Source organism: Manacus candei, unplaced genomic scaffold (assembly GCF_025592945.1).
Source record: "Manacus candei isolate 608988 ecotype Guabito, Panama unplaced genomic scaffold, ASM2559294v1 h1tg000086l, whole genome shotgun sequence".
Classification (NCBI taxonomy): Eukaryota; Metazoa; Chordata; class Aves; order Passeriformes; family Pipridae; genus Manacus; species Manacus candei.
Window position 1 is genome coordinate 5675101 of NW_026138134.1, and position 26328 is coordinate 5701428.

Here is a 26328-nt window from a genome sequence, read left to right on the forward strand (position 1 = left end):
TTCCTTCTCGGACTTCCATCTCCCTCCCCAAATCCCTCCCTTCCCCACACTTACCCTGGGTCATCCTCCTTCATTCCCACAGCCCCCGCGGCCCCCGCGGCCCCCGCAGCCTCTCCCCTCCCGGCACCCCCTTGCCGTGAGCCACCAGCCCACCTCGGGTTCACGTCCCCTTTAAGCCTCCCCAGGCTGGAATGCGAGAGGAGCATTTCAGCGCCCTGTGAGGTCAGATAAAGACACTATATTTATCTGGCCGGTAACCTGAGCCCTGAATTTCTGCGGTGGCATTTTTTTTTACGTGTGGCCCCACAGCCCTCGGGCTCGGCCCCCTCCAGCCACCGCACTCGCTCCCAGGGTAGAGGGGCTGAGCTGGGGGTGCCCTGTCCCCTCCAAAGGGCTCTGCTGCTGCCCATCTCCACATCTCCCCTCTCTGGGACCAGGGGAAGATCCCAAAGGAGGCAGGATCAGCCCCGTGGGCATCACCTCATGCCTGGATGTTCGTCCTCCTGACCAGCCATCGGCCGCCCACCCCACACGCAGGTGAGTGGAGGAGGTGGAGGGGACACAACCCTGGGGAGGGGGACTCAGAGACAGACAAAACTGCCCCCCGTCTTCCTCCATCTGCGTAAAACTGCAGGGGACAGGTTTCTCTCCAGGTTCAGTTCACACACAAAAAACTTGTCAGCTCCCCAGCAGCCTCCTCGTCCCCCCGGCGTGGGCAGAGCCTCCTGCCCGGGGGTCCCTTCTTTTTTTCTTGCACCCACAGACCTCAAAGCAATAACACATCATGCCCTGGGTCTTACGTCAGGGTTCCCCGTGGGTTTGGGGTTTTGCTGCCCGGGGGGTGGCCCAGAAGGGGTGAGCAGCAGGTTGTGCAGCCAGGTGGGGATGTGTCAGCAGCACCGAGCGAGTCCGGGGCGGTGACTCCCGGCCAGCACATGTGGTGTGAGTTTGGAGGGTTCTCAGGCTCAGGGTTGGTAGGGGAAGGGCCCTGGCCAGGCTGGCCTCAGCTGCCTGAGCCACTTTGGGCAGTGCCCATCGTTCTGGGGGGTGGGAGTGATGGGGGGGCACAGGGGAAGAGCACTGGGATCTCCATCTGTTGACAGGATGACTCCAGCCCCTTGTAGGGAGCAAACATTTTGCGGCACATTCTCCCCAGGGCTTCTCGGGGCCACTTTCCCTAGAGGGAGATGGAATCCCAGAGGGATCCCTTGCCTTGTGCCCCTTGGGGAATGTGCAGGAGGCTGTCCCACCCCTCTGGCACTCTCAGCTGGACATGGAGCCCCTCCATCCGAAACCTGTACACTGGAGCACACAAAGTGCCTCACACAGGGTCCCCACTCTGCCTCTGCTGGGAGCTCCCACGTAACCTCCAGGCTGGGACATTGTGTCTCAGGGGACAGGGCACACAGCTCCAAGCCTGTGTAAGTGAGAAGCAGCTGAGCTGTGACACCTTGGATGGAGCCAGCGCTGTGTAAGCTGAGCTGAGCCTGCTCTGGGGCTCTGTGGCCACCGAGGGGGACAGCAGCCACTGGGCACAGGCAGGACAGAGGGGACAGCTGCCACCAGGCATGGGCAAGAAAAGAGAGTCAGCTGCCACCGGGCACAGGCAGGAGAGAAGGGTCAGCTGCCACCATCATGGGCACAGCAGCAGCAGCTGGGGACAGAGTAGGGTCTCTGATCCTCTGCCTCCAGGGTGAAGGGTTTGCTTCCCCTCTTTTAGCTGAGCTTCCCTTTGGGAAGGCTGGCGGAGCTGGAGGCCAGGGCAGGACTCCCCAGCACTCCAAGCAGTCCCAGGGTGTCCTGCTGCCATGTCCTGGCGCTGGCTCCTGCCTGGCCACGTGAGTGCAGACCGGACATTCCTGTGCCTCAGCTTCGCCTGACACCTCGGGAGGATGATGAGGGAGCAGGAGGGCTGACTCAGCCGTGCCGGCCCCAGGGCTTTGCCAGGCAGCAGGAAAGCTCAGCACTATGACAGGCAGGGAGGGGCCAGGAGCCCAGGAAGCTCTGGGAGGACCCGAGGTTTTCTCACACCCCAGTCAGCTCCTGCGGCTCCTGGCACACTCCGCTCTCCCTCTGCCCTGGGATACACTTGGATGTGACGTGGGGACTCAGCAGCACAGGCAGTCCTAGCAGATGTGATGTTCCTCCATGGTAAGACCTTTCTTCCCAAGAGATGGGATAACTGCCATGCCTGGAGCTGGCTCCTGCTCCTGGGCTCCTCATCCCTCCATCAGCTCCCCGACATTCCCAGGCACCTGCTGCCCTGTGGAAACCTGTCCTGCTGCCAGAGAGCACCTGCTGCCCTCCTGCTTCCAAACTGGAGGCTCTCCTGATGCTGCCAGTGTCAGTGTTGGCACGGCACAGTGGGAGATCACGAGCAACACTGGCACTGGGTGATGGCACAGGGTGCTGTCAGAGAGCACGGGCACTGTTGGCAGTGGGTGATGGCATGGGGCTGTCCCAGCACTCAGATCATCTCTGCTGGCGAGGGGGACAAGGATCAGGGATAGCCCAGACAGGGTCCTGTGCCAGGCTGCTCCGTGCCCCAGCAGGGCAGGCAGCCAGGCACGAGCACACGGAGCCGAGGGGCTCTGCCATGCTCATTCTGGCACTTGCAGAGAGTGCCAGTCCCTTGGCTGGGGTCCCACATCCCTCCAAGCAAGATTCCCTCACTGTCCATGTCAAATCCTGACTGACAGAACCTCTCCTGGGCCCTCACTCCTGGTGAGGGCAGCGGCAGCCTGGCTGGGGAGAGCCGGGTGTTTCGTGGAGTCCCTGCCTGGGAGCAGGTTATTCACCCTCCAGCCTCTGTTCCCAAACAGGTCTGTGTGCTCCACCTTGCTCCTGCTTGTAAATATTTCCCTCTCCTCTGTGGGATGTGGTTGTTCCCTGGGCAATAACAACAGCACCCGGGATGCTGGAAAGCCCGGGGCTGTCTGCCAGGAGCCCATGGGTGCTTCTCACCACCCTCTCCTAAAAGCAATTCCGGGGTGTTTCCACACTGGGGTCACACCCCGGGGCTGTGAGCAGGAGGCTGGGCTCCCCCAGGATCAGGCAGGGAGTGACAAGCTGGGATCCAGCGCCCATCCCCAATCCTGGATGCACCCTGTGTGCTGCCGGGACGGGACCGTGCGAGGGACGGGCCAGGCACAGGCTCTGTCACCTCCCAGCTTGGAGCCGGGCCAGAGCCCGCCCCGGCTGGGCTGGGAAAAGCCTGTGAATCAGGGTCATCTCCCGGGTGACTGGAGACTCTCGGAGCCACATGAGCCACTGTCCTGCCAGGGAAGGGACACCAGGTACAGGGGATCTGAGCGCCAGCACCGCCAGGACGGAGGAGCTCGGCTGGGGTCCTGCCTGCCCCGGTGCCACCCACAGCCCCAGGACAGGTAGGGAACCAGCCTCGGCACGGGTGCTGAGAGAAAACTTTCCTCCAGCTCCACACAGCCCGTGTTTGCGGGCGCTGGAGGCTGCTGGCTGCCACACTGCCCTGTCCCTGCTCAGGGCTGCCTCTGGGTGCCTCTGTCCCTGTCCCCTGTGTGCTCCTCTCCTGTCCTGTGAGGATGCCATGGGGTAGAAGACCCCTGCTGTCTGTGGGGACCGAGTACTGGGGTGTTGCCCACCCTTACAGCCTGGCTTTGCCTGGAGGGTGGGGGCACAGACATCACCTCAACAGGAAGACTCGTCTTGAATTACTGATGGGAGGCTCCCAGGGCACAGCCATGGCGGGGAGATGAGCAGTCGGGTCCTGGCCTTGCCTCAGTTTCCCTTTCAGTTTGTTGGCAGCAAACTGAAATGCCAGGCCCCTGCCAAGCCCCAGCACTCACTCTGAATAACCCAGGGAAGGTGCTGGGCTGGCTGGATCAGTCCATCCCACCCGCCTGTCTCAGGCAGAGCTGGGCCTAAGCACGTGACTGTGACCAGGTGACCATCTCCCATCTGAAGGAGGCACTGGGGACACCTCTCCAGCCATGGGACAGTGTGTCAGGGATGCCAGGGATGCAGGCATGACTGCTGCAGTCCCTTGGCTTGGGTATCTGTGGGTCCTGGAATGCTGGGTGCCCTGGCTGTGCCCTGGGGCTCCCTTCTGTGGTGTGAGGTGCCTGAAGGCACATGGGTGGCAGTGCCAGCTGAGTCCTGCTGCCCCAGGCTCTTCAGGAACGCTGACAGGTGGCAGGAACCATGGTCACACTGCACCCCAGAGCACCCCTCATCCCCTGGATTCCCTGTCACCTGCACACCTCTCCCAGGGTGTTCCAGGACAGCAGGCTGCTGGGTGGGTGGTGGTGGTGGGTGCTCCATTGAAAGCTGACCCCTGGGCTCTTCTCTTGCAGTCGATGCCTCCAGGAGAGCCCTCTGAGCCCCAGCCTGCAGCATGTCCCAGCTCTCCTCCACCCTGAAGCGCTATGTGGACTCCTCCCGCTACACCGAGACCACCTACAGCAAAGTGCCCGGCGGGTACAGCTCCTACAGCTCCTATGGATCCACCCTGTCCTACGCAGACAGCGACAAAATCGGCTTCAAAGCCAGCTACCTGGGCTCCCCCCGCTACCACCACGCGGGGCTGTCCCCGACCAGCGGCTATGACAGGCTGCCCCTGTACCCCGACCCCAGCATCCGCCTGAGCCCCTCCTACATCCGCGCCCAGCCCCGGCCGCCCGGCGGGGGGCTGAGCGGGGGGGGCTGCTACTCCTTCACAGGGACCCCCACCAGCCCCACGGGCTACCTGCCCGCCGCAGCGCCCCTGAGCCGCCACAAATCCATCAGCCACTCGGACCTGGCGCGGGAGTTCTCGGGGCTGCACACCTCGGACAGCGCCTACGCGCCCGCCCGCGCCCGGCAGGAGCCCGGAGCCCTGCAGGGGCTCTACGAGGCTGCCACCCACTCCGACTACGTCCGTGGGTACCTGGAGAGCTACGGGAGGAAAAGCAACCACGGCAGCCTCTCCGCCGGCCACCTCGGCCCCTCTCAGGCCAGCCTGGGCTCGGCCCTGCCGCCCTCGGGCACCCGCTGTGCCAGCCAGCCCTGCGAGAGGAGCGACGAGCCCTGCGATGTGCCCGCCCAGGACCCCACGGTACGCGGTGCTGGCTGGGGCTGGGGGGCTCAGCTGTGTTGTGGTGTTGGTACACGGTCCGTGGTTGTGCTCACCCGGGGAGCCTGAGCGCTGGTGCTCTCCCGGGGAATCTCCACGTGCTGTGCTGTCCCGGGCCTCAGTCTCTGCGCCTGTCCCTCCGAGATGCCCTTGTTGGCGCAGCAGTGCCGGGCTGGAGCTGCTGAGGCAGCCCGTGTGCCGCCAGGAGGGTGTCCTCTGAGGGCTGTGCTCACCGGACACGCTGCTGGGAACAAACCTCTCACCCCGTGGCTGAGGGTGCCCACGTCCTGGCAGGACTGTGCCCACTGCACCTTTCTGCGTGCGTGTGTGACCCGTGGGTGATGGCCCCGGCCCGAGGAGGGGCTTTCTGCTGCCTCATCCCGGTGAGAGAAGGTGACATGACCAGGCTGGGCACTCACAAACCTGCTGGGATGGCTGGTTTTGCTGGTGCTGGCTCTGCCACAGTGAGTTGGTGCCCAGTCAGGTTGCTCACTGGTGCCCAGTGATGCCAGTCCCCTGGCATGATCCATCGCTGCCGTCTCGGGGCTCTGTGCCCCAGCCCCTGTGGCAGCAGCAGTTTCCCCGTGGCAGCACTGCTCTGGGCAGGGTCACCCAGGGTGACAGGTACTCCGTGTCCCAGGTACCCCCCGGTGCTGCAGCAGCCCCAGGGCCCTTGCCCGGGTCGGGAGCAGGAGTCACACACAGCCCGGCTCGGGTGTGCAGGGGAGCAGCCTGGTAATTTTCCACTCAGGTTTCCTTCCAAGATCTGGTCAGGCTGTGCCTGCCGTGTCTCCCACTTTGTTTCCATTCCCCCCTGGTGGAGGCTGGTCTGCCCCAGCCCAGGGTCTGACCTGCCCTTTGCTTCCCTGCGTCTCTGTCCCACTGACATCTGCCAAACTGTGAGGAAAAGTGCTGGAGGATTCTTTTCTGCTTCCCTGGGAGCAGGACAGGAACCTCTTTCCCTTGGCAGCCGGTGCTCTCATATACCTTACCATGCCCTTTTCCCAGTGTCCCTTCCATGACAGAAACAGTTGCACCTGCAGTGCCAGCAGCACCCTGCCCTGGTGTGGGACCCCCTGTGCCCACCTCCCTGATCCCTGGGGCAAGGGAGCAGGTTGGGGAGCTGGGAGAGTGGAGCATCACTGCTGTGGAAGGGAATTCCTGCCTCCCCCTCCCACACCAGGCCCTGGAAGGGGGGGACCAAGGGAGGATCCAGTGGCTGCTGCCAGGCATGTGCACTCTGGAAAGCCCTGACTGCCACTGCTAAAGAAGGGTCCTCACCCCAGTGCCCACACACTGCTGTGATGTGGGTGCCAGCCTGCTGCCATGGGATGTCCATGGGGCATAGCCCCAAACCACAGCCCTGTGGTCTGCACGTGAACACAGCCAGGGCTGGCTGACGGGTGGCAAAGGTGGCTCTGGGACAGCACCACGCCGGGGCAGGCTGGGTCAGCCACACTGGTATAGGTTTCCTTTGATGGGCACACCTGCTATTTTCCACTGCCGTGCCTTTTTTCCCCTCTCCCTTTCCCAAGCAAATGTCCCGATCGTAAAACAGTCTTGGGTGCCTGCGGCCGTGCCAGGAGCCGGAAACAGGCGCATGTTGCAGCCCCGGCGCTGCCATTGGTTCTGCCCCATTACCCAGCCCCTGAGGGCAGTGCCAGCAGCACCCACTCCCGACAGAGCCAGGGCACAGCAGGGCTGGCTTAGTGCCTCCTCTCATCCCTTATTCCCCAGCCACCTCCTGCCTCTACAAGCCACCCTGTGGAGGGGTTTGCAGCCAGCAGGTGAGGGTGCCGGTGTTTGTCCCTGCCCACACCATCACTCTGTGCCTCATTTTACCATCCCACAGGGTAAAGGTGCAGCTGCAGTGAGTGGCTGTGCTTTGCTGTGCTGGCTCCCGGGAAGGGCAGGCTGGTGAGGGGCAGGGCTGGAGCAGTGCCGCCCCATTAACCACCCCGGGTGTACAGAGGGTCAGGAGGCCAGAGCCACCCGCAAACCCGCCGGCAGCTCTCCGCAGTCCCATCCTGAGCAGCTGACGTCCCTGGCCCGCAGCCAGTCCCGGCCCTGCCTGCCGTGGCGGTGCCAACCGGGCCTTGTGGCAACCTCTGCCCGCAGCAGAAGGTCACCGCTGCAGAGGGGACAGCTGAGGGTATGGACCTGGCTCTGGGTGATGCCACCTCACCAGGTCTCCCCTTCTCTCTCCTGCCCCAGCCTCGCCCTTAGAGCCTGTGTGCCGCTCTCTGGCTCGGAGGGGAATTTGGTCCTTGGCCCAGGGCGCCCGATGACACCAGGGCACGAGGTTCAACAAGGGATGTGGCTGAACGTCACCCTCTCACCACAGAACCGGCTCTGCCGGCACGGTGCAGCCCCGTGGGGAGTGCTGAACCAGCATCCCGTGGGGCAGGCTGTGCTCCGGGGCTGATCCTGCCCCTGGGATACCCACCCGGGCAGGGTGGCAGGAGCTCTGGATCTCGGGGAGCTGTGCCACGGCCCCGGGGCCCAGGCTGTGACCCGTGGGAGCGCTGCAGGGCAATCCCACAGGGTGGAGAGGGCAGTGGGTGGGTCCCCACATGTGAACGCCGTGTCCCCACATGTGTACGGTGTACACAGCGCGGGGTGTGTACATAAACACACGTGTGTGAGCACGCGCGGGGCCCGGGATTACGACAGGCGTCCTGTTGTGGTGCCGAGAGCCCCGGCCCTGCAGATGAATAACGCTGCAAGATGCCTCCTCAGATATTTTTTGCCGGTGCCAAAAATAGTCTCCCTTCCTCCCTCCCCCCTCCTCCTTCCCCAGTCAGCCCCTCAGCCGGCTGTGCCGCGGACAGGGGAGGCTGCGTCTGCAGCCGTCAGGATTCGGCAGCCCCTGCCTCTGGATGGGGGTGTGCTGGGGGCTGGCAGGGGAGGGGAGCAGGCGCTGCTGGGTACCCTCTCGGTGTCAGAGCAGCCCAGCCGCACTCCCTGCCTCGGTCGCCCATGGAAATTTCCCTGAGCGGGCGGTAGGACACCTGGGCACGCTCAGCAGGCGCAAAAGCTCCGCCGCTCGTCCTGCTGCGGTCAGAGGGGTGAAGTAGAGGGAGACGCAGGACTAGGACGCAGGACACCCGGGCTCCCTGCCAGCCTCCGCATCTGCCCTTGCTGCAGGAGAAGAGCTGGAGCCCTGCCCGTGCCGTGCCTCAGTTTACCGAGGGGAGACGCCAGGTGGGGTCTTTGCTCCACGTAGGATTGGGGGGAGCTTTTTTCCCCCGCGCGGGGCACTAAAACACCTCTGAGCTCAGCGCCACTGCATCCCCTGAGGAGGAGGGTTCCCCCAAAATGTGTAACCTGGCACTGGCCCCGCAGGGAAGGCACATGCCCGGGAGCCCCACGGCCCTCTCTGACAGCCCCTCTCTGTGTGTTGGCACCCCCTGCACCCACATGCTGTGGGGCCGCCCCTGCATTACCCAGACAGTGTTGGCGAGTGACTCCCGCGGCTGGGTAGCCCCGCTCTCGGCCCGTGCCTGCTCAGAGCACGCCGTGCCCGGGGCCGGACAGCCGGTGCCATCAGCCCCGGGAACGCGGAGCCGGGAGCACGGGGGAGCACTGGGGGGGTGGGCGGGCGCTCCTCCGGCTGCCGCCTTGCCCAAATGCCCCATTGCCCCGCACGGTGCCGGTGCCGGGGTACGGGAGAGTTGAGAGAGGTGCGGAGGGGGTATGGCATCCCCCCGGAGCCCCCCGGAGCAGTGTCCCCCCGCGGTACAGCCGCCCCTCGCGGGCCCCCCCTGTGTCTCCCGGCGCGCTGTACCACGCGGTGCGCGGGGGCTGGCCCGTCACCGAGCCCGTCACCGAGCCCGTCACCGAGCCCCGGCTGCCGCCTCCCCACCCATTTGATGTCAGAGCCGCTCAGGTGCCCGTCAGCCCCGCAGCCGGCACCGGCCCCGGCCCCGCACGCCCAAGCACGGGGGGCTCCGCTCCTGAGCCCGCGCCCCCGGCTCCAGCCGGCCCCGGGCGAGGGGTGCCCAGCCGGCACCCCCCGGCTCCCCCCTGCCCTCGGCGGGTCCTCGCCGCCCTGCCGTGACTGCCGGGGCCACCATGAGGGACTCCTACACCGTGACACTGCCCGAGGAGCCCCCCGCGCTCCCCGACCTTCACAAGGACCTGCGGCCCCGCGCCTCCATGCCAGGGTCGCTGCTGGTCTCCACCTTCGTCGGGCTCGTCCTCAATAAGACCAAGGTATGAGATGCCCGCAGCCCCCCGGTGTGGGGGCAGAGAAGGGGGGCCCCCCCGCCCTCGCTGGGGAGTGTGGGGTACCCCGTGGCGGCCCCCGTGCCCCAGGATGGGGTGCCCGGGGGCGGGTGCTGGCCGCGGGGACGGCGCGTCCCGGCGTCCCGCAGGATGGCAGGGAGCAGGTGAACGCACGTGTCAGGACACCTGGGTTCCCCTCCCGAGCCCTGCCCTTGTGGTGACCTTGGCCAGGTCCCTCTGTCCCAGCCTGCCCACCACAAGGAAGGGGTCTGCTGGCCGCACTGGCCCCTTGGCAGTGTCACCGGACTGAACGCTGTCCCCAGGGCTACGGTGGCGGGGCGGATCTTCCCTGCAGGGATGGCAGAGCAAGGGGCAGGGAGGGCAGGGGCTGGGCACTTATGTAAGCCTGGCTGCTCCGGCTCTCCCGCTGCCCCGACGGGCACGGGGTGTGCGGACCTGGATGGGGCAGGACGGTCCGGGTCGTGTCCCCTGTCCCCATCCCCTGTCCCTTGTCCCCGTCCTGCAGTGCAGCCTCGGGGACTCCCCAGCCGCGCCGCGTGAGCCAGCTCTCCTTCACCGCCTCTGAGCATGTCGTGTCCTAGATAAAACCCTGTACGGGAGAGGGGGATTAGCTGGAGTTGAGTCACCCAGGGGAGGGAAATCCAGGGGGGGGAAATAACACCTTGGTGCACACAGGCTTGCACCACGGTAGGGGAGTACCTGACCCCCTCCCCACCCTGCAGCCCCAGCCCTCCCCTGGGGTCGTTCCAGGCTCTGGGAGGAATCAGGACCAGGCTCAGGTCCTGGCTGTGGGGGAATGCTAGATCTGTGGGGAGGTTTGCACCCACATTGGTGGGACAGCCCAGTCCCTCTTGGCACACAGGCAGGAGCTGCCTGGCCAGGGCCACTGGACAAGCAGTGTCCTGGTGGGGATGGCTGGGGAACACTGGAGCAGCTCCCAGGGGTTGCTGCTTACCCCTGGCACCGTGACCTTCCCTGTGATAGCTGTGGGGACACAAGCAGCAGTCCCTTCGAGGGTCAGACCCTTCAAGTGATGGAGACTGTTGGGGCACAGACCCACCTCTCCTGTGCCTGCTCGGCCCTGTCTGTTTGTGGGCCAAATCCAAGCCAGCTCCTGCAGCCGTGGTGTGGCACTGACCCATCAGACACTGCTGGCACCCCCTGCCCAACCAAGCCTGCCCTCAGCCTGGGGGTCCCTGGGGAGAAGCCGGGGGGGGTTGCCTGGCACTTTTGGACAGCCAGCCCCTGGCGCTGAGGTCTGTGCTCAGCCACATCTGGGCACCACGGGGCACTGGCGTGGCACACAGGGTGCGTGGTCAGTCTGGCAGGGCCACGTGTGCCCACACAGGGCGGCCCGGTCGCCGCTGGTGCCGGTGCCCGCTGCGGTGGGTGATGCCTGTGCCGTCGCTAAGGAGCACGTGTAACTGGATCTGGGTTATTTTGGGCTGCTGTCAGGGCTGGGTGCTCAGCACCTCCCACACACACACCAGCTGCTGCTATTTCGGAGCTGCTGGGCCCCCTCCCCTCCTCTTCCTCTTCCCTCCTCTCCTCCTCCCCCTCCTCAAGCCTGGGGTGGGCAGCTGGGGCGTTTGCCTGAGGATCCTTAAATCCTGGTCATCTGAGGGAGCACTGTCAGCAGTCTGACCCTGCTGGACCCCACCCCTGCTCTGGGACGTTTGTCCCATCACTACCCTGAGCAGGACCCCTGGGCTCCCACCACTCCTCCCCAGCAGCACCCTGTCCCACACGCTGGGAGAGGGCTGGTGGACCCTCCAGACCCCTCTGTGGTCTCAGTGTGTCCAGCAAAGAGTGGCAATGCCTCCCGGCCCCAGAGCCCAGCTGCCTATGCATGTTTCCTTGGCCCAGCTCAGGGAACACCTGGGGACCTGGGACAGCCCCCATGGCACAGGTACAGCACAGCCAGGGCAGTGAGAGGCTGGGAGGGCACCGCTGGGCACACAGCCCTGTTCTGCTGCAGGGTTGGGCTTGCACTTTCTCAGGTGGACTTTATCCTGCCAAATACCTGTGCCAAAGTCTGGGCTGCGCTCGTGCAGGGCGTCCTGGAGGGGACAAGGTGGGCAGTGACAGGGGACTGTGCTCCTCCTGCAGCGTGGGGCAGGCAGGGGGCACTGCCATCCCCAAGTGTCCTGGGGCCCAGGGGGGACAGTGGAGGCAGCCGAGGGGGCCGAACTGGCCCACGGCCCAGGGCATGGGGCAGCAGTGTCACCAGGCAGGGAGAACTTTGAGCCCTGTGCATCGCCCTGGGCCAGCAGCAGCCGTCTGGCAGGCAGGACGGGGCAGGCCAGCCATGGCTTCTCCCCAGGCCCTTGGCCCAGAGAGCAGCTGCGGTGCTGGCCCTGCCCATGATGTCACAGCGGGATGGGGCCTCTGCTGGCACTGGAGGGTCTGCTCCATGGGGGTGTCTGTGGCACCATGTCTGTGGCATGGCCAGTGCAGCACCATCTCAGCCTTCTTCCCTCTCTCTGCAGAGCTCCAAGGCGGTGCAGGGGCTGACTGGGCTGCGGAACCTCGGCAATACGGTGAGTGTGTGCCCAGGCACCACGGCCCCAGCTCACCCCTGCACATCTGTGGGGCAGGGGGGAGCCCTGGTCCTCCTCCTCGCTCTCCAGCACCCACTCTGTCACCCTGGCAGCTCCCTGCAGGAAGAGCTTCCCCTGCTCTGCGCTGCTCTGTCCCCATCCATCCTCTGCCCACCCACCCCAGGTGTCCCCCTGCCACCGCCTCCCTCCCTCTGCTTCCCGTTGCCATGGTTTTCTCTTCTGCCTCCCCCAGTGCTTCATGAACTCCATCCTGCAGTGCCTGAGCAACACCAAGGAGCTGCGGGATTACTGCCTGCAGAACCAGTACCTGCGGGACCTCAACAACAACAGCCGCATGCGCACGGCGCTCATGTCAGGTGAGTGTCCATCGCCGGCCCCTGGGGACTGCGGGGGCTCCCCTGCAGCACAGCCCCGCAGCACAGCCCTGCAGCACGTCCTCGCCCCCCCCGGGATGCCCCAAATCCTGGGGATACCCACCCCGAGGTCGGTGCTTCTCCCCAGCCTTGCTGGGGCGGGCGCTGTGCTGTGGGTGCTCAGCCAGGGGGAGGATCGGGTGCAGGGACCCCCAGGCGGGGTGCTGAGCTCTGCCCTGGGGGGGTACAGCGATGCCACGCCACCCCAGCTGGCTGACCTGCCTCTCTGCCCGCAGAGTTTGCAAAGCTGATCCAGCTGCTCTGGACCTCGTCCCCCAACGAAAGCGTGAGCCCCTCCGAGTTCAAGACGCAGATCCAGAGATACGCCCCCCGCTTCGTCGGCTACAAGTAAGGGGGGGTGGGCGCAGCGGTGGTGGTGGGAGCTGAGCCCCCCCTGCTGCCGCTCACCGGCAGTGCCTCATGCCTTGCAGCCAGCAGGATGCCCAGGAATTCCTGCGGTTCCTCCTGGATGGGTTACACAGCGAGGTGAACCGCGTGCTGGTGCGGCCCCGGGCCAGCACGGACACCCTGGACCACCTCCCGTAAGTGCTGCCTGGGGTGGAGGAACTGGGTAAGACGAGCTCACTGCCTGCAAGCCCAGCCTAGGGACAGTGACCACACGGGTCTCTCTGGGCTGGGTGGCAGGGCCGGCATCCTCCAGGCCACGCTCACTCCCCGTGTGTCTCCCCACCCCTTGCAGTGACGACGAGAAGAGCCGGCAGATGTGGAGGAGGTACCAGGAGAGGGAGGACAGCCGCATCAGCGGTGAGCAGGGCTGGGGGGACAGGAGGGCAGGGCAGGGCCGGGAGTTGGGCTGGGAACCGGGGGTCTCACCCTGCTCTGTCCCACCCCCCCAGACCTCTTCGTTGGGCAGCTGAAGAGTTCGCTGACCTGCAGCGAGTGTGGCTACTGCTCCACCGCCTTCGACCCCTTCTGGGACCTGTCCCTGCCCATCCCCAAGGTGAGGCACCCCCAGTGATGACCCCTGGCCCCCTGCCCCTCACTCCCTGTCCCTGACCCTCCCTGTGCTCCCACAGAAAGGCTACGGGGAGGTGACGCTCATGGACTGTCTCCGGCTCTTCACCAAAGAGGACGTGCTGGATGGGGACGAGAAACCGGTACGGGGCAGGGGGGCTTTCCTGGGGGCAGGGTGGGCACCTTTCCCCCCCCCCCCATGCCTGTGTTACCAGCACTGTGGGCACAGGGGGGACTGGCCTCTGCCCTCACCCTCCTGCTTGTGCTGTTTGTCTCCCACAGACGTGTTGTCGCTGCAAAGCCAGGACGAGGTGCACGAAGAAATTCAGCATCCAGAAGTTCCCCAAGATCCTGGTGCTTCGTATCCTTTGGGCAGAGGGATGGGGGTGGAGGGAGTGCTGGAGGTGGTGGTAGGTGGTTTCTTACGGGCCCCCCTTTGTCCCTTTGGCCCTCCTTGACATGACGCCCCCCAGACCTGAAGCGCTTCTCCGAGAGCAGGATACGAAGCAGCAAACTCACCACCTTCGTCAACTTCCAGCTGAAGGACCTGGACCTCCGGGAGTTTGCCTCGCAGAGCTGCAGTGAGTCCCAGTCCCTGCCTGGCTCCAGCACAGCCCTGAGCTTCTGGTGACTCCCATGTTCCTCGTGCTCCCCTGGGTGTCACAGTCGTGGCGGGGGACAGGGGTTTGAGGGGTGGGAGCCACAGAATGCAGGGGATCCAGCCCCGTGCTGGCATGCTGGGGGGCAGCGGGGCTGAGCAGCACCTTTGTCCCCCACAGATCACGCCGTTTACAACCTCTACGCCGTCTCCAACCACTCGGGCACCACCATGGGGGGACACTACACAGCCTACTGCAAGAGCCCCGTGTCCAGCGAGTGGCACAGCTTCAACGACTCCCGGTGAGGCTGCTGTGGGATGGGGCAGGGCCAGCAGGGAACCCCCTGCTCGGGGAATCCTGGTGCCCCACCCCTGTTTCTCACAGTTCTCCTGCCCTCTCCGCAGTGTCACCCCGATGTCGTCCAGCCACGTCCGCAGCAGCGACGCCTACCTGCTCTTCTACGAGCTGGCCAGCCCGTCCTCCCGCATGTAGCCAGCCCTGCTGCCTCCCTGGGGACCCCTGTGCCACCCCCCAGAGCCAGGTCCTGGCCGTGTGGCCCCCCAGCTGCAAGAGGGAGGTGAAGAGGAGAGCCCCCCGAGGTGGCTGCAGAGGGAGCAGCCAGGAGCAGAGCCCGGGCAAGGACAGCCCAGCTGCGAACTGAGGAGGGGCAGCTCATGGCAGGACAAGGCTCAGGCAGCCCAGGCACCTTCTGGTTGCTGGCATTTGGTTTTTACCTTGGGGGTTTAGTTTCTTTTTTTTTTCCTTTTTTTTTCCTTTTCTTTTCTTTTTTTTTTTTTCTTTTTTTTTTCTTTTTTTTTTTTTTTGGTGTGTAATAAAAATCCAGAGCAAGGGACTCTACAGGAATGGGGCCACCTGTCCCATTGACTCAGCCAGGACCTCTGCTCCCCTGGGGCAGCAGCACCCAGAGCTGGGGACCCAGGAGAGCCTCACTCATCCCTCCTGGCCTCTTGGCACTCCTGTACCTGCTTGGCTACCCCAGAGGATTGGTGAACTGCTCCCGCCCTCCTCCTGGCACTTCCAAACCTCCTGGCAAAGGACTCCAGCACTCCAGTTGCCTCCTCCAGCAGCTCCCCAGCAGCTGCCCCACACAAACACTCCTCACAGCAGCCTGAGCTCAGGCGCCCAGACTCACGGACAGGAGGGAGGAGAACATTTTGTGGAATTTATATGTATTTATAGTGGACTTTGCTTCACCTGGAGCACCCACCCCGCCGCTTCCTGCCTCTCCAGGGACTGGTGTCGGGGGATGCCTCGGGTAGGTTTTTACCTGCCTCCTCATACAACGGTGCCTTAAACCATTTAGGGGAGCGGGGGGCCACTGGGGTTGCACAGGAACATCCTCCCCGTGGAGGAGAGGGAGGGGAGGACAGTGGCTTTCCGGGACCATCTGCAATTGGGGCTTTTTCCTCCCCGTGATCAGGAGCCCCCCCCTGGGTGCCCGGGGACCCACCCTGCTGCTCCGTCCTCCAGCTAAAGCAAATGCCAGTGGCCTTTTTAGCCTTTTCTCTAATTTATTCACCTCCTCCCCGTCCAGCCTTTGCCTGAGGTGCAGTGGGAGGAGGGACGGGCCCGACCCAGCACCATCCCAGCCTGCAGGGCAGCTACATCCAACCCAGCACCCGGCTGGCTTTGCCCTCACTGCCCTGCGGGCACGGGCTGAGCGCTGGCACGAGCACCCTGCCCAGCCTGGGGCATCCCAGCGGGGCTCAGGGAGGGCAGGCCGGGCTGGGGGGGCTGCCCGGGGCAGGTACTGGACTGGGGCAGCGCTGCTGCTTGGCAGGTGGCTTGTTTACTGTGTAAGCAAGATGGGTGGGAAGTGTCTCATACAAGGGAGACTCGTGCGGGAATAAATTCGAGCTTGAAAAGAGTTCTGCGTGCACGTGGTGTTCTCTGGGAGGGAGGGTGGTGGGAAGCTGCCACCGGTGCCAGGACAGCCTGGCTGTGCATGGCTCTGGAGACCCAGCAGCTCCCATGACCCTGGAGCACCCATGTCCCTGGAGCAAGGTGTGTGCAGGTGGCAGTCCCTCCACTGTCCGGAGATAGAAGGAGCCTTTCCAGCCCTGCAGTGCCCAGACTCTTTCCTCAAAGCCCCTGAACAATGGCCCCTTTCTCCCCTGCTTAGGGCCCAGACGGGCACCGAGGCATTAAGGGGCAGCAGGAATGCAGGTGGCTGGGCTCGGGCACCCAGTGAGGCAAGGGGGGACACGCTCAGCCTGGGGTCCCCAGCACAGCCCCCTCAGTGCTGCCCTCAACAGTGGGGTGCCCAGGGTCAGCAGCCAAACCCAGGGAGCCCCTGTGCCCCCAGGAGCAGGGTCCCTGTCAGGACGGGCTCCCCACGGGGTGGGTGAGAGCACAGTCCCCTTTAAGACTCTGGTTCTCCGTGCCAGAGCCTGACCTCGGCATCCTCAGCTGAGCTGGATTAACGGGGCGAGGGGGAAGGGGCCTGCAGAGGGGACTGGGGCTGCTGCCTCCCGGGGCTCCCTGCACTGCCGGCACGGCGGGCATGGCCCTGGGGGCTCCTCGGGCTGCGGGGCTGCGCTGGCACCTGTAGGCACAGCCTGGCACTGCCACCACCCGTGCCCGGTGCCCACAGCGCCCCGGGGCCCATGGGGGCGGCTGGGGAGGAGCGGGGTGTGGGGCTGAGAGCTGTGTTGGGGGGCATGGAGTGCTGGGGGTGCTTTTAGCCAGCCAAGGAATCGCCCGCTGCCATGAGAGACTTCACCGAAATCACGCTCTGCCCCGAGGCTCTGGACCACAGCAAGGTAGGGTTGGGGGTGTGGGTGCTGCTGGAGGTCCCCACGTGCCCGCCCCCCCGGTGCCACCCGCGCTTGCTCTCCTACAGACCGAGTTCTGCAACCCCGTCTTCGAGGGTGAGGAGCCCCGGGCAGCCCCGAGCACGGAGCACCCGCCAGACAAGGATGGGACCGGCCCTGCATCACCCCGGGACGGCCTCGGTACCAGCCTGGGGGTTTGTACACACACACCCCTGCCCGCGGGGCTGGCAGCAGCGGGCTGGTGGGCTCTGGGGCTGCTTAGGAGACCCGGGAACAAGAGGAGGGGACGTGCCCAGGCAGGGCTCAGCCAGCCGTGCAGGGAGGTGGGGGCACGGCTTAGCAGCACCCGGGCTCTGCCCGCTGTCCTCGCCTTCCCCGCAGGCCAGCAGCTCTGGGGACAGGTAGGCTGGAGGTACCGCGCCGACTGCAAGTTCACCTGGCTCTGCGTGGCTCTGATGAGCACCATCCTGCTCTTCCTCATCGCCCTCCTGCTGGGCATCGTCATCCACCGTGAGTGCCCGAGCAGCGAGGGCTGGGGGATGGCTGTGACTGGGGGGGGGGGGGGACAAAGAATTGGCTCAGAGGGGGAGAGGGACGCTGAGAGGACACCCCAGGGTCTGCCCGCGGCGGGGACAGAGTGCCCCCAGGCACAGGAGCAAGGGGGATCTCCACCTCCCTGGGATGTGGTAGGACCACTGGCCGCTGGGAGAGCTGTGTGGGATCCCCTGGGAACTGCACACCGGGGCTGGGTGGGCTTCCTAAGCCCCTTCCCTGCACTGCAGCCACCTCTCCCTGCTGGGGCTGAGCAGTCCCTGCTCTTCCCTGGGCACAGAGCTGACGTCCCCACACCCACCTGGCGCCCCAGCCACAGCCCTGCCCGCCCGTGGCACGGCCACCACCACCACAGCAGCCACCCGAAGGGACCCCCCAGCCCCCAGAACAGCTGCCACCCCAACGCAGAGCTGGGTGCCCACAGCCCGCACGGCAGCACCGGGTAAGTGCCCCCGCGTGGGGCAGTGTTTGGGGCTGGGGGTGTCCTGCACCAGCTCACACTCACGCTGTTGCCCCGTGCAGCCTGTGGAGGGACCCTGCGGGGCCCCGAGGGCTCCTTCAGCTCCCCCAACTACCCCGGGCCCTACCCCCCCGACACCCTCTGCATCTGGCGCATCGAGGTGGGCCCCGGGCTCGCCATCCAGCTGAAGATGGAGACGTTCAGCGTGGAGGGCACGGCCTCCTGCCTTTTTGACCGTGTGGAGCTCTACGAGGAGCAGGGCGTGGATCCTGCCCCGGCTCGGGGTGGCCCCACCAGGTAGGACCCTCACACTTGGGGAGCGTGGCGGTGCAGTGGGGAGGGGGCAGCGAGCAGCGTCACCCCTTGCTGTGCCCCCAGGTTCTGTGGCAACGTGGCCCCCCCGACCTTCAACTCCAACTCCAACCGGCTGCGCGTCACCTTCGTCTCCGACAGCAGCGTGGGCGCCCTGGGCTTCAGCGCCCGCTACCGCGCCGTGGCCCCCAGTGAGAGTGAGTACCCCCCACCCCGGGCACTGCCAGGGCTCCTCACTGTGGGGAGAGCCAGGGGAGTCCCTCCAGGAGGGGACAGTGCCCAGCGGGATCACCCCCCATCCCGAGTTGTCTCTGCCTGCGTGCAGAGAGCTGCGCCTGGGACGAGCACCTGTGTGACCAGGGGCTCTGCCTCCACCTGGGCTTCGTCTGCGATGGGTTCCACGACTGCACCGACAAGAGTGACGAGGCCAACTGCAGCCTGAAGCACAAAGGTGGGTGGGACACAGCCCTGCTTGCAGCCCCCAGCCCTCAGTCACTGTGGCACAGTGATGAGTGGGGAGATGGAGGGAAGGGAGAGGGAGGGGGTAAAGCTGCATGTGTGTGTCCCTGCAGAGTGTGGGGGGCCACTGACTGCCTTGGAGGGGCACCTCTCCACCCCGAACCATCCCCAGCCATACCCACACCAGCAGGTGAGAGAAGGGATGGAGGTGGGAGCAGGGTGAGGGTGAGGTTGGGCAGGGAGGAAAGGCAACCTCCCCCTGGGGAGGGCCGGGGGTGCCCCTGCCCAGCTTCACGGGTGTCGCCGGCTGCCCCCTGCCCTGCAGCTGTGCCTCTGGCAGATCTCAGTGCCCCTGGGCCACGTCATCGACCTGCACTTCCACAACTTCAGCCTGGAGTCGCACGAGGACTGCAGCTTCGACTTCGTGGAGGTGCACGACAGCGCGGGCACGGGGGCCGCCAGCCTCATGGGCAGGTACAGCCCACCCCCCTGGCACCTCCAGCCCCACTGCACCAGCCTGGGGGCACGGGGCTCCCCTGGCTCTGCTGGGGAAACTGAGGCACGGGGGTGGCTGGTGGGGAGGAGCCGCCGGAGGGCAGGGGTTTGGGGAGGTGCTGCTCAGCCCACCCTGACCTCATCCCTCACCTTGGCAGGTTCTGTGGCCACCAGCTGCCACCCTCCCTGACCTCCTCACGACACGTCATGACGGTCCTGTTCGTGGCAGATGAGGGAGTAGCAGACAACGGGTTCTTTGCCACCTACCAAGCCCGCAATGCCACAGAGAGTAGGTAGCCAAGCAAGGGCACAGGATGCCCAGGGGGGCTGTGCCGTCACCATCCTTGGGGGTCTTCAAGGCCAGGCTGGATAAAACCCTGGAAAAAACTGCTCTTGCTCTATAGCTGACCCTGCCTGGAGTAGCAGGCTGGGCTACAGGCCCACAGGGGGCCTGAATTACCCTATAAGGCCATTGATCCTAGCTGTGGGAATGTGACCTGGAGAGGCTGACCTGCACAGGAGCACAATCCATCACCTGAAGGCTGCCCCTAAACAACCCAGGGAATTTGGGATCTCCCTAAGCCAGGCTGGGGACAGTCACCTCTCCAACCAACAAGAAGAGCAGAGACAGGGGTGGTGAGCAGGCTGACTCCCAGCCATGCCCACGCCCTGCCACACTGGCCTCTGCCACCTTCCAGAGACGTGCAGCCCCGCAGAGTTCTCCTGTAGGAACGGCGAGTGCCGGGCGCTGGAGTCGGTGTGTGACGGCTGGCACGACTGTCCCGACGGCACCGACGAGCTCAACTGCACCGGGGTGTCCTACCCAGCCTTCGGTGAGTGCCACCCCTGGGTGCTCCACTCAGCACTCAGCCCCCTCCTGAGCCCCCCTGGGGCAGGGGACATGGTGCTGCAAGGACTGAAGCCCCCCGCCCCGTGGCAGGGTCTGTCTGCGAGCCCGTGCACGTGGAGATGTGCCTGGGGTTGGGCTACAACGCCACCTCCTTCCCCAACATCTGGCTGGCCATCCCGGACCAGGAGGGAGCCGCTGAGGTGCTGCAGGACTATCAGGTGAGCCACCCGCGGGGCTGCCCCCGGGCTGCATTCCAGGCTCCCCACGGCATTCCCGGCATTCCCGGCTCACCGACGCTCTCCCGCAGACGCTGATGGAGCTCCCGTGCTTCCAGCACCTCCGCCTGCTCATCTGCAGCCTCTTCGTGCCCAAGTGCACCCCGGACGGGGGGGTCCTGCAGCCCTGCCGGGCCGTGTGCCTGGCGGCAGAGCTGCGCTGCAAGCAGTCCCTCGGCCTCCTGGGCATCCTCTGGCCCATCAACTGCAACATCCTGCCCGACTCCAACGACCCCGTGGAGTGCTTCCAGCCCTGACCCCCCAGGAGAAGAGGAGCAGGGGATGAAGACACCCTCCCCACCCCAAATGTCCCTCCTGTCCTCTTCCTGGTGTGAATACCCAGCTGCTGGGGTGGCCCCCACCCGCAGCCCCCTTGCCTGGCTCCTCACCTGCCCTGGGTCAGGCCCTCTGCCCACAGCTCCGAATCCCTCGTGAGCAGGTGACACATCCCACAGGGAAAGGCTTGGGCTGGAGGGGCTGTGCTGGGGGCACCAGGGAAAGGGCTAATGCTCCCCAAACGGAGCAAGGCCAGGCAGAGGCGAGCCAGGCTGCAGGAAGAAGAGCCCAGGGCTGCCTGTGTCCAGCAGCCCCAAAGCCAGTGGAATAAACAGCTTCAGCAGCTGACAAACCCCAATGAAACAAGTGGCTCATTGGGGGAGGGTCTGTGTGTGGCTCCTGCCAGATCCTTGGGGAAAATGAGGCATGGGCCAAGGGAGGGAAGTCAGGGATGGAGTGGGGGATTTCAGCAGAAATGGAGGGCACAAGGGAGAAGGGACAGCTGTACCCTCATTGGGCTGGGGGCTTGCAAGGTCCCAGGGAGATGGATGGGTATTGGAGGGGGTCATTTTGGTGGCCCCATGGTGCAAAGAAGGGATCCTGCCTGAGCAAGAGCTGTGGCCTTGCTGGCTGAGCTGGCTGTGCTGGCTGGAGGCCACCCTGATGGCCACAGGCCTGGCAACACCCCACGGCCACAAACCAGCTCCCAGCTGGCCAAAAACAACAGTCCCTTCACACCTTGGGAGAGAGGAGCCAGGCGGCTCCCTGCCAGCACCCAGCCTGGCCCCGGGCACTGGGGTCAGGAAGGCTCAGCCAGCAATGCCACCACACTGCTGTGGGCACTGGAACGGGGAGGAGAGAGCCAGCAGTGCTTCCTGCTGCCCCCACCCCTCCTGAGCATGTGGGGAAGTCCCCAGCCCGGCTGGGGTCACTGGGAGCAGGACACACCGGGGTCAGCCCCGCTCTGCCCTTGTACCCAGCACGGCACCACCATTCCCACATGGCTCAGGGGGCTCGAGCCCGCCTGGTTCCTTCATTCCCTGCATGTCCCACTGGCTGTGGGGCACAGGGACTTCCCCCAGCCACGGGACTGCCCCGCTGCCCGGCGTCTGACCGTGTCCCTTGGATGCACTCGGCTCTGGAACAAGTTAAAGGCAAGCTGGGAGCGCCCTCGAAAGCTTCCCCACGTGCTCCACGGTCCCCCGAGGGCCAGCCCTGCCTCCTGGCATGGCCACAGCGCTGCTCTGCCTGTGCTTCCACCTGCCCTGCCCCCTCAGCCACCCCCTGGATGGCTCCTGCAGCTCCCCATGGATTCTCCCGGGGCTGGCACTGCCAGGCTGTGTGCCCTGCCATCCCCCCTTGCCTCAGCTCTGCTGCCAGCAGCAGCCCTAAGGTTGCCAGTCAGGAGACCTTCACACTCCGAGGGCTCCCTCTTCCTCCCAGTCTTTGCTGGATTTCCCTCCCTCAGCCTCTCTGTTGTTCCCTTTCCCCCCCGCTGCCTGTTTTCCCTGTTTTCCCTCCCCTCCATCCTGCTGCCTGGATGCCCAGATGTGTTCAGTGGAGGCGATCTGCAGCCCGTGCCTCCCCTCCCTTGTCCAGGCTGTTTGCCTCGCTCTCCCTTCCCCCTGCTTACAACACTCCCGACACCATGGGATTATTTTTCTTTTTCCCCTTGTCTTGTAGCTTTTGGCTCCCAAGGCCCTTGATTTCCTTTGGAGTTTGGGAGGAGAGACGTGAGGAGGAGGGGGGGGTGGAGAGGCTGCCTCTCCCAGGGCCTTCGTCAGAGTGAAGTGGCCGGGAAGAGCCGCAGCCCTTCCACCCAGGAGAGCAACGAGGCACCGGGGCAGGAGCTCTGGGACCGCAGTGAGTGGGGACACCCAGCCGGGGGCAGCTGGGACTCTCTGAATTCCTGGCTCCGGCGCCTGGGCGGAGAAGAGACACTTTTTCTCCTCCTTTTCCTCTTTGTTGCAGTCGTGGAGGGGGGAAGAGAGAGCGGCTTTTCTGGGTCGAGGCCACGGGGCGGGGGGGGGGCCAGCGCCGGCCGCGGGGCTCTGTTCTCGTTGTGGGAAGGGCTGGGGGCAGCGGGGGCAGCGGGGTGGTCCCGGCGCCGGGGTGGTCCGGGGATGCTGCAGCCTCCAGGGAGCCGGGCGGGCGTGGAGCGGAGCCGGAGCCGCCGGGATGCTGCCAAGGGCCGGGCCACGGCACAGCCCCGCGCTCCCCGAGCTGCCGCCCCTCCACTCGCCCCCAGATGCAACAACCCCACCCACGGACACCCCTAAATCCCCCCTGCCCGCTCCCTCGGAGCCGGGCACGCTGCTGATGGGGCAGTGCCCACCCCGAACAGCCACCAGCCACACCCCCAGAGCTGCCTGTGCCACAGCCCCCTCCCCAATTCCCTGTCCCCAGCACCCCGGGAGCCACCCCAGGGGCTGCAGGGTGGTGGGATGGCACACGGGCCGTGGGGATGCTGCAGCAGGTGCAGCTGCAAGGAGCTGCCAAAAAGGCAAAGGGAAAAGAAGAGGGGAATGTCCCCTGCTGACCCCCCCACACCCACTCCCTGCCGAGCACTGCCAGCCCATCTCCCAGCCCTCTCTGCTCTGGTTCCCAGAGCCACGACCCTTCTCTGCCCCTTCCAGCCCCTCCACGGTGGACGAGATGAAGCAGCTCTTCCTCCTCCTCCTGCTCGGGCTCATCACCAGCTCCTTGCAGATCGAAGACAACAAGATCCCTGGGCTGTGCTCGGGGCAGCCAGGAATCCCAGGGACTCCGGGCCTGCACGGGGGCCAGGGTCTGCCAGGCAGGGATGGACGAGATGGCCGGGATGGGGCCATGGGGATGCCCGGGGAGAAGGGCGAGATGGGCCCTCCTGGTAAGAACAGACACACTCCTGCTGGGGAGGGGGATCTGCTCTGCTCTGCCCTGTCTGTGGGGAATGCTCTCATGCCAGGGAGTGAGTCCTGGATGCTGGCACAGCCCCAAGTTGCCAAATTGAGGGTGAATCCTGCAAAAGTGCCCCTTCCATGCCACCACCCGCCTCTGGTGCTGCCTGTGGTGACCCTGTGCTCCTGTAAAAGGCAGCAGCTCCCTGTCACTGGCAAAGCTGCATTTGTCCCCATCCACGATGTCATCCTTTTCTTCCAGCCCTGCTTTAGGAGAGTCCACCAGGCAGAGGGCTTCATCATCCCTTCCCTGGCCCTAGGGTGGGTTTTCTCCCAGCCAGAGGGCTATCTCCAACAAACCATTGATGCTGTGCCAACTTATCTCAGGCACCCAGCCCTCCCCGCTTGTGTTGCTTCCCCAGGCAGTGCCCCGGGCGTGGCTGGTTGGGGCAGGGCAGGGTGGTTGGGGGAGCTCGTGTGGCAGTGGCGACATCCTAGAGGTAACCCTGTCCCCCTCCTGCCCGCCCAGGAGTGCCCGGTCCCCGCGGGGAGGTGGGCAGCCCCGGCGTGGACGGGCTGCACGGCGAGAAGGGGGCGCAGGGCGAGTGCGCGGTGGCTCCTCGCTCCGCCTTCAGCGCCAAGCGCTCCGAGTCGCGCAGCCCTCCCCTGCCCGACCAGCCCATCCTCTTCGACGTGGTGCTCATCAACGAGCAGGGCCACTACGACCCCGCCTCGGGCAAGTTCACCTGCGAGGTGCCCGGGCTCTACTACTTCGCCGTGCACGCCACCGTGTACCGCACCAGCCTGCAGTTCGACATCGTGAAGAACGGCCACACCGTCGCCTCCTTCTTCCAGTACTACGGGAACTGGCCCAAGCCCACCTCGCTCTCGGGGGGCACCCTGGTGCGCCTGGAGCCCGAGGATGAGGTGTGGGTGCAGGTGGGAGTGGGGGACTACATCGGCTTCTACGCCAGCGTGAAGACGGACAGCACCTTCACCGGCTTCCTCGTCTACTCCTACTGGCAGAACTCCCCCGTCTTCGCCTGAGCTCGCCCTGGGCTGGGGATGTGCCCCTTCCCAGCCCCCAGCGCGGTGGGAGCCAGGGCACCGGGACCCCTGCCCTGCTCGGGGCAAGGAATACAGCCCCTCTGCCATGCTGGGTGTGGCGAGGAGCACCCCTCGAGCTCACTGTTATCTCGGGCACTCGGCTCGGGGGGAGCCCCCATGCCCTGGCTGTGCGGTACCCACCGCACGGTGCCCGGTCCCTGCTGCTCCCCAGGCCGGCTCTGTGGGGCCAGGAGCCCGTCCTGCCCCAGCCATACCCTCAATAAAGGGCTGCTCAGCCACGCGTGTGCCGGCTGCCTGGGTGCCCTCGGGGGGGCCACGACGGCGGGAGGGGGCTGCGCCGCCCTGCCTGGAACGTGAGACAGAAGGACGGGGACACGATGCCGGGGTTGTCCCCGCAGAGCCAGCGGGAGCCACTAGATGGTGGCAGCGGCGTCCCTGAACCGCGACCGCGGCGCTGCGACAGCCCCCGGCACCTCCCCGAGGCTCGGGAGGGGGGGAGCGGGGCCAGAGCATCCCCGGTGTCCCCCCCGAGGACCGACCCCTCGCCGGGAGGGAGGGTCCCGGTGCCACCAGGGCCACCCCGGGGGGAGTGGGCTTGTCCGGGGCGAGCAGGGACCCCACTCCAGTGGGGGGTGGGTACCCCTCGCTCCTCGGACGGAGTTTGCGGAGCCCCCCGTGCCCGCCCCCCGCCCCAGTGTGAACGCGCTGACCCGCGGCTGGGAAAGGTCCCTATTTTTAGCAGGGGAATGAAGAGCTTCCTCATTCCTGCCCGAAATAGGTCCCTGGGGGGACCAGCCGGGGGAGGGGGCTCTTGGCCAGCGGCCGAACCCCTTGATGGGCTGGAGGCGGTGCCCTGCCGGCCGTGGGGTGCCAGCTGGGACCGGCGCTTCTTCTGGCCATCCTTGCAGCGGTCAGAAGCCCAGGACCCCCTTACACACCCCTCCCCTGCCGCAGATCCCCACTCCCCCCATCCATGCTGGATGGCCCCCCAGCACCAGTGCTGTGCCCATCAGAATGAGCAAACCTGTGTCCCTGCTCAGCTGTGCGGGCTGGGAGCTGGGACAGACTGGCAGCAGCCCTGGGGCCACATCTGTGCCCCCTTACATGGACAATGCCACCTCCAAAAGGAACCCCCAAGGGATCCACGGGCACCTCTCACCCCCAGCCCGGGATTGGGTTGCAGCGGAAGCGTCTGTTTGGGTTCGTGATGGCCTTTTGTGTAAGCAGAGCTGCCTGGGGGCAAACAACGCCACGGATCGATGGCCAGCGCTGTCTATTCTGGGAGGAGGAGAGTGAATTTTCTGGAGATGAGGTCTGAGGGGATTGTGTGGGAGCTGGGAGCGTTCTCTGGTCCCTGTCAGGATGTGGGGGAGCACGGTCAGCGGAGCAAGACACAGGCACAGTGCTTGGCACAGCAGTTTCTGGGCTCTGCCTCCTTTGGGATGCTCTTGGTCTTTGTCTGGGATCATGGTGGGGGTTGCTGGGAACCCCCTGAGGAACATGGGGGTGCCTGGGGAGGATGAGGAAGAGGATAAGGAAAGGACAAGGAAAAGGGAAGGAGAGTCACAGGAGACTGGCAAGTTTTTAGTAAGCTCCAGCTGCTTTTGATGGGCTCTACAAGCTGCCCTGGGGAAGGAGAGCTTGGAGCCCCTGTTCCAGCTGAGCCCAGGTTAGGAGGGGCCAGCATCCCTCAACCAGGGCAGGGGAGAGGCCTATAAAAGAGCCAGGCTCAGCCCACAGGTACTGCAGGGCAGCTGGCAGAGGCAGTGGTTTGTGTGGAGAGTTGGGTTGTTTTGTTGTTTCTTTTTGTGGTTTTGTGGTTTGTTTGTGGGCTTTTAGAAACAAAAATAACTGCCAGCACATCCTCTCAGAGCAGCACACGTGTCCTTGGCACTGCAAGGTCACTGGAGGAGGCCAGCAGGCTGGGTGGCTTCGGAGATCAATGGGATCATCTCTGAGACCCTACAGGAGTCCGGACCTTCCACTCCAGTGTCAGTGTTCACCTGCACAGGTTCAGTGCCT

At 65.3% G+C, this 26328-nt stretch overlaps 3 protein-coding genes across 4 annotated transcripts; all 3 read left to right on the top strand.

Annotated features, from left to right (window-relative positions):
* Positions 1–293: 293 nt before the first annotated feature.
* USP2 (ubiquitin specific peptidase 2) lies at positions 294–14515 on the top strand. Of its 2 annotated transcripts, XM_051812254.1 has the most exons (13): positions 294–537; positions 4332–5071; positions 11827–11877; positions 12131–12254; positions 12548–12659; positions 12743–12853; positions 13012–13076; positions 13169–13272; positions 13349–13429; positions 13569–13647; positions 13760–13867; positions 14066–14186; positions 14290–14515. In XM_051812254.1, the coding sequence occupies exons 2-13, from the start codon at positions 4373–4375 to the stop codon at positions 14375–14377; spliced, it is 1743 nt and encodes a 580-aa protein (XP_051668214.1). In that variant the 5' UTR covers positions 294–537; positions 4332–4372; the 3' UTR covers positions 14378–14515. The 2 variants fall into 2 exon arrangements, with proteins under 2 accessions (XP_051668214.1, XP_051668215.1); XM_051812255.1 differs by lacking the exons at positions 294–537; positions 4332–5071 and adding an exon at positions 8745–9304.
* A 2039-nt stretch (positions 14516–16554) lies between these two features.
* Positions 16555–20742, top strand: MFRP (membrane frizzled-related protein). The gene is made up of 12 exons (XM_051812304.1): positions 16555–16668; positions 16749–16917; positions 17062–17190; positions 17680–17989; positions 18071–18201; positions 18330–18455; positions 18577–18653; positions 18789–18937; positions 19117–19247; positions 19657–19791; positions 19899–20026; positions 20116–20742. Exons 1-12 carry the CDS (start codon positions 16615–16617, stop codon positions 20338–20340), a joined length of 1764 nt encoding a protein of 587 aa, XP_051668264.1. The 5' UTR covers positions 16555–16614; the 3' UTR covers positions 20341–20742.
* A 1357-nt stretch (positions 20743–22099) lies between these two features.
* Positions 22100–24535, top strand: C1QTNF5 (C1q and TNF related 5). Its single transcript, XM_051812282.1, has 3 exons — positions 22100–22222; positions 22996–23228; positions 23768–24535. The coding sequence occupies exons 2-3, from the start codon at positions 23015–23017 to the stop codon at positions 24283–24285; spliced, it is 732 nt and encodes a 243-aa protein (XP_051668242.1). The 5' UTR covers positions 22100–22222; positions 22996–23014; the 3' UTR covers positions 24286–24535.
* Positions 24536–26328: the final 1793 nt, after the last annotated feature.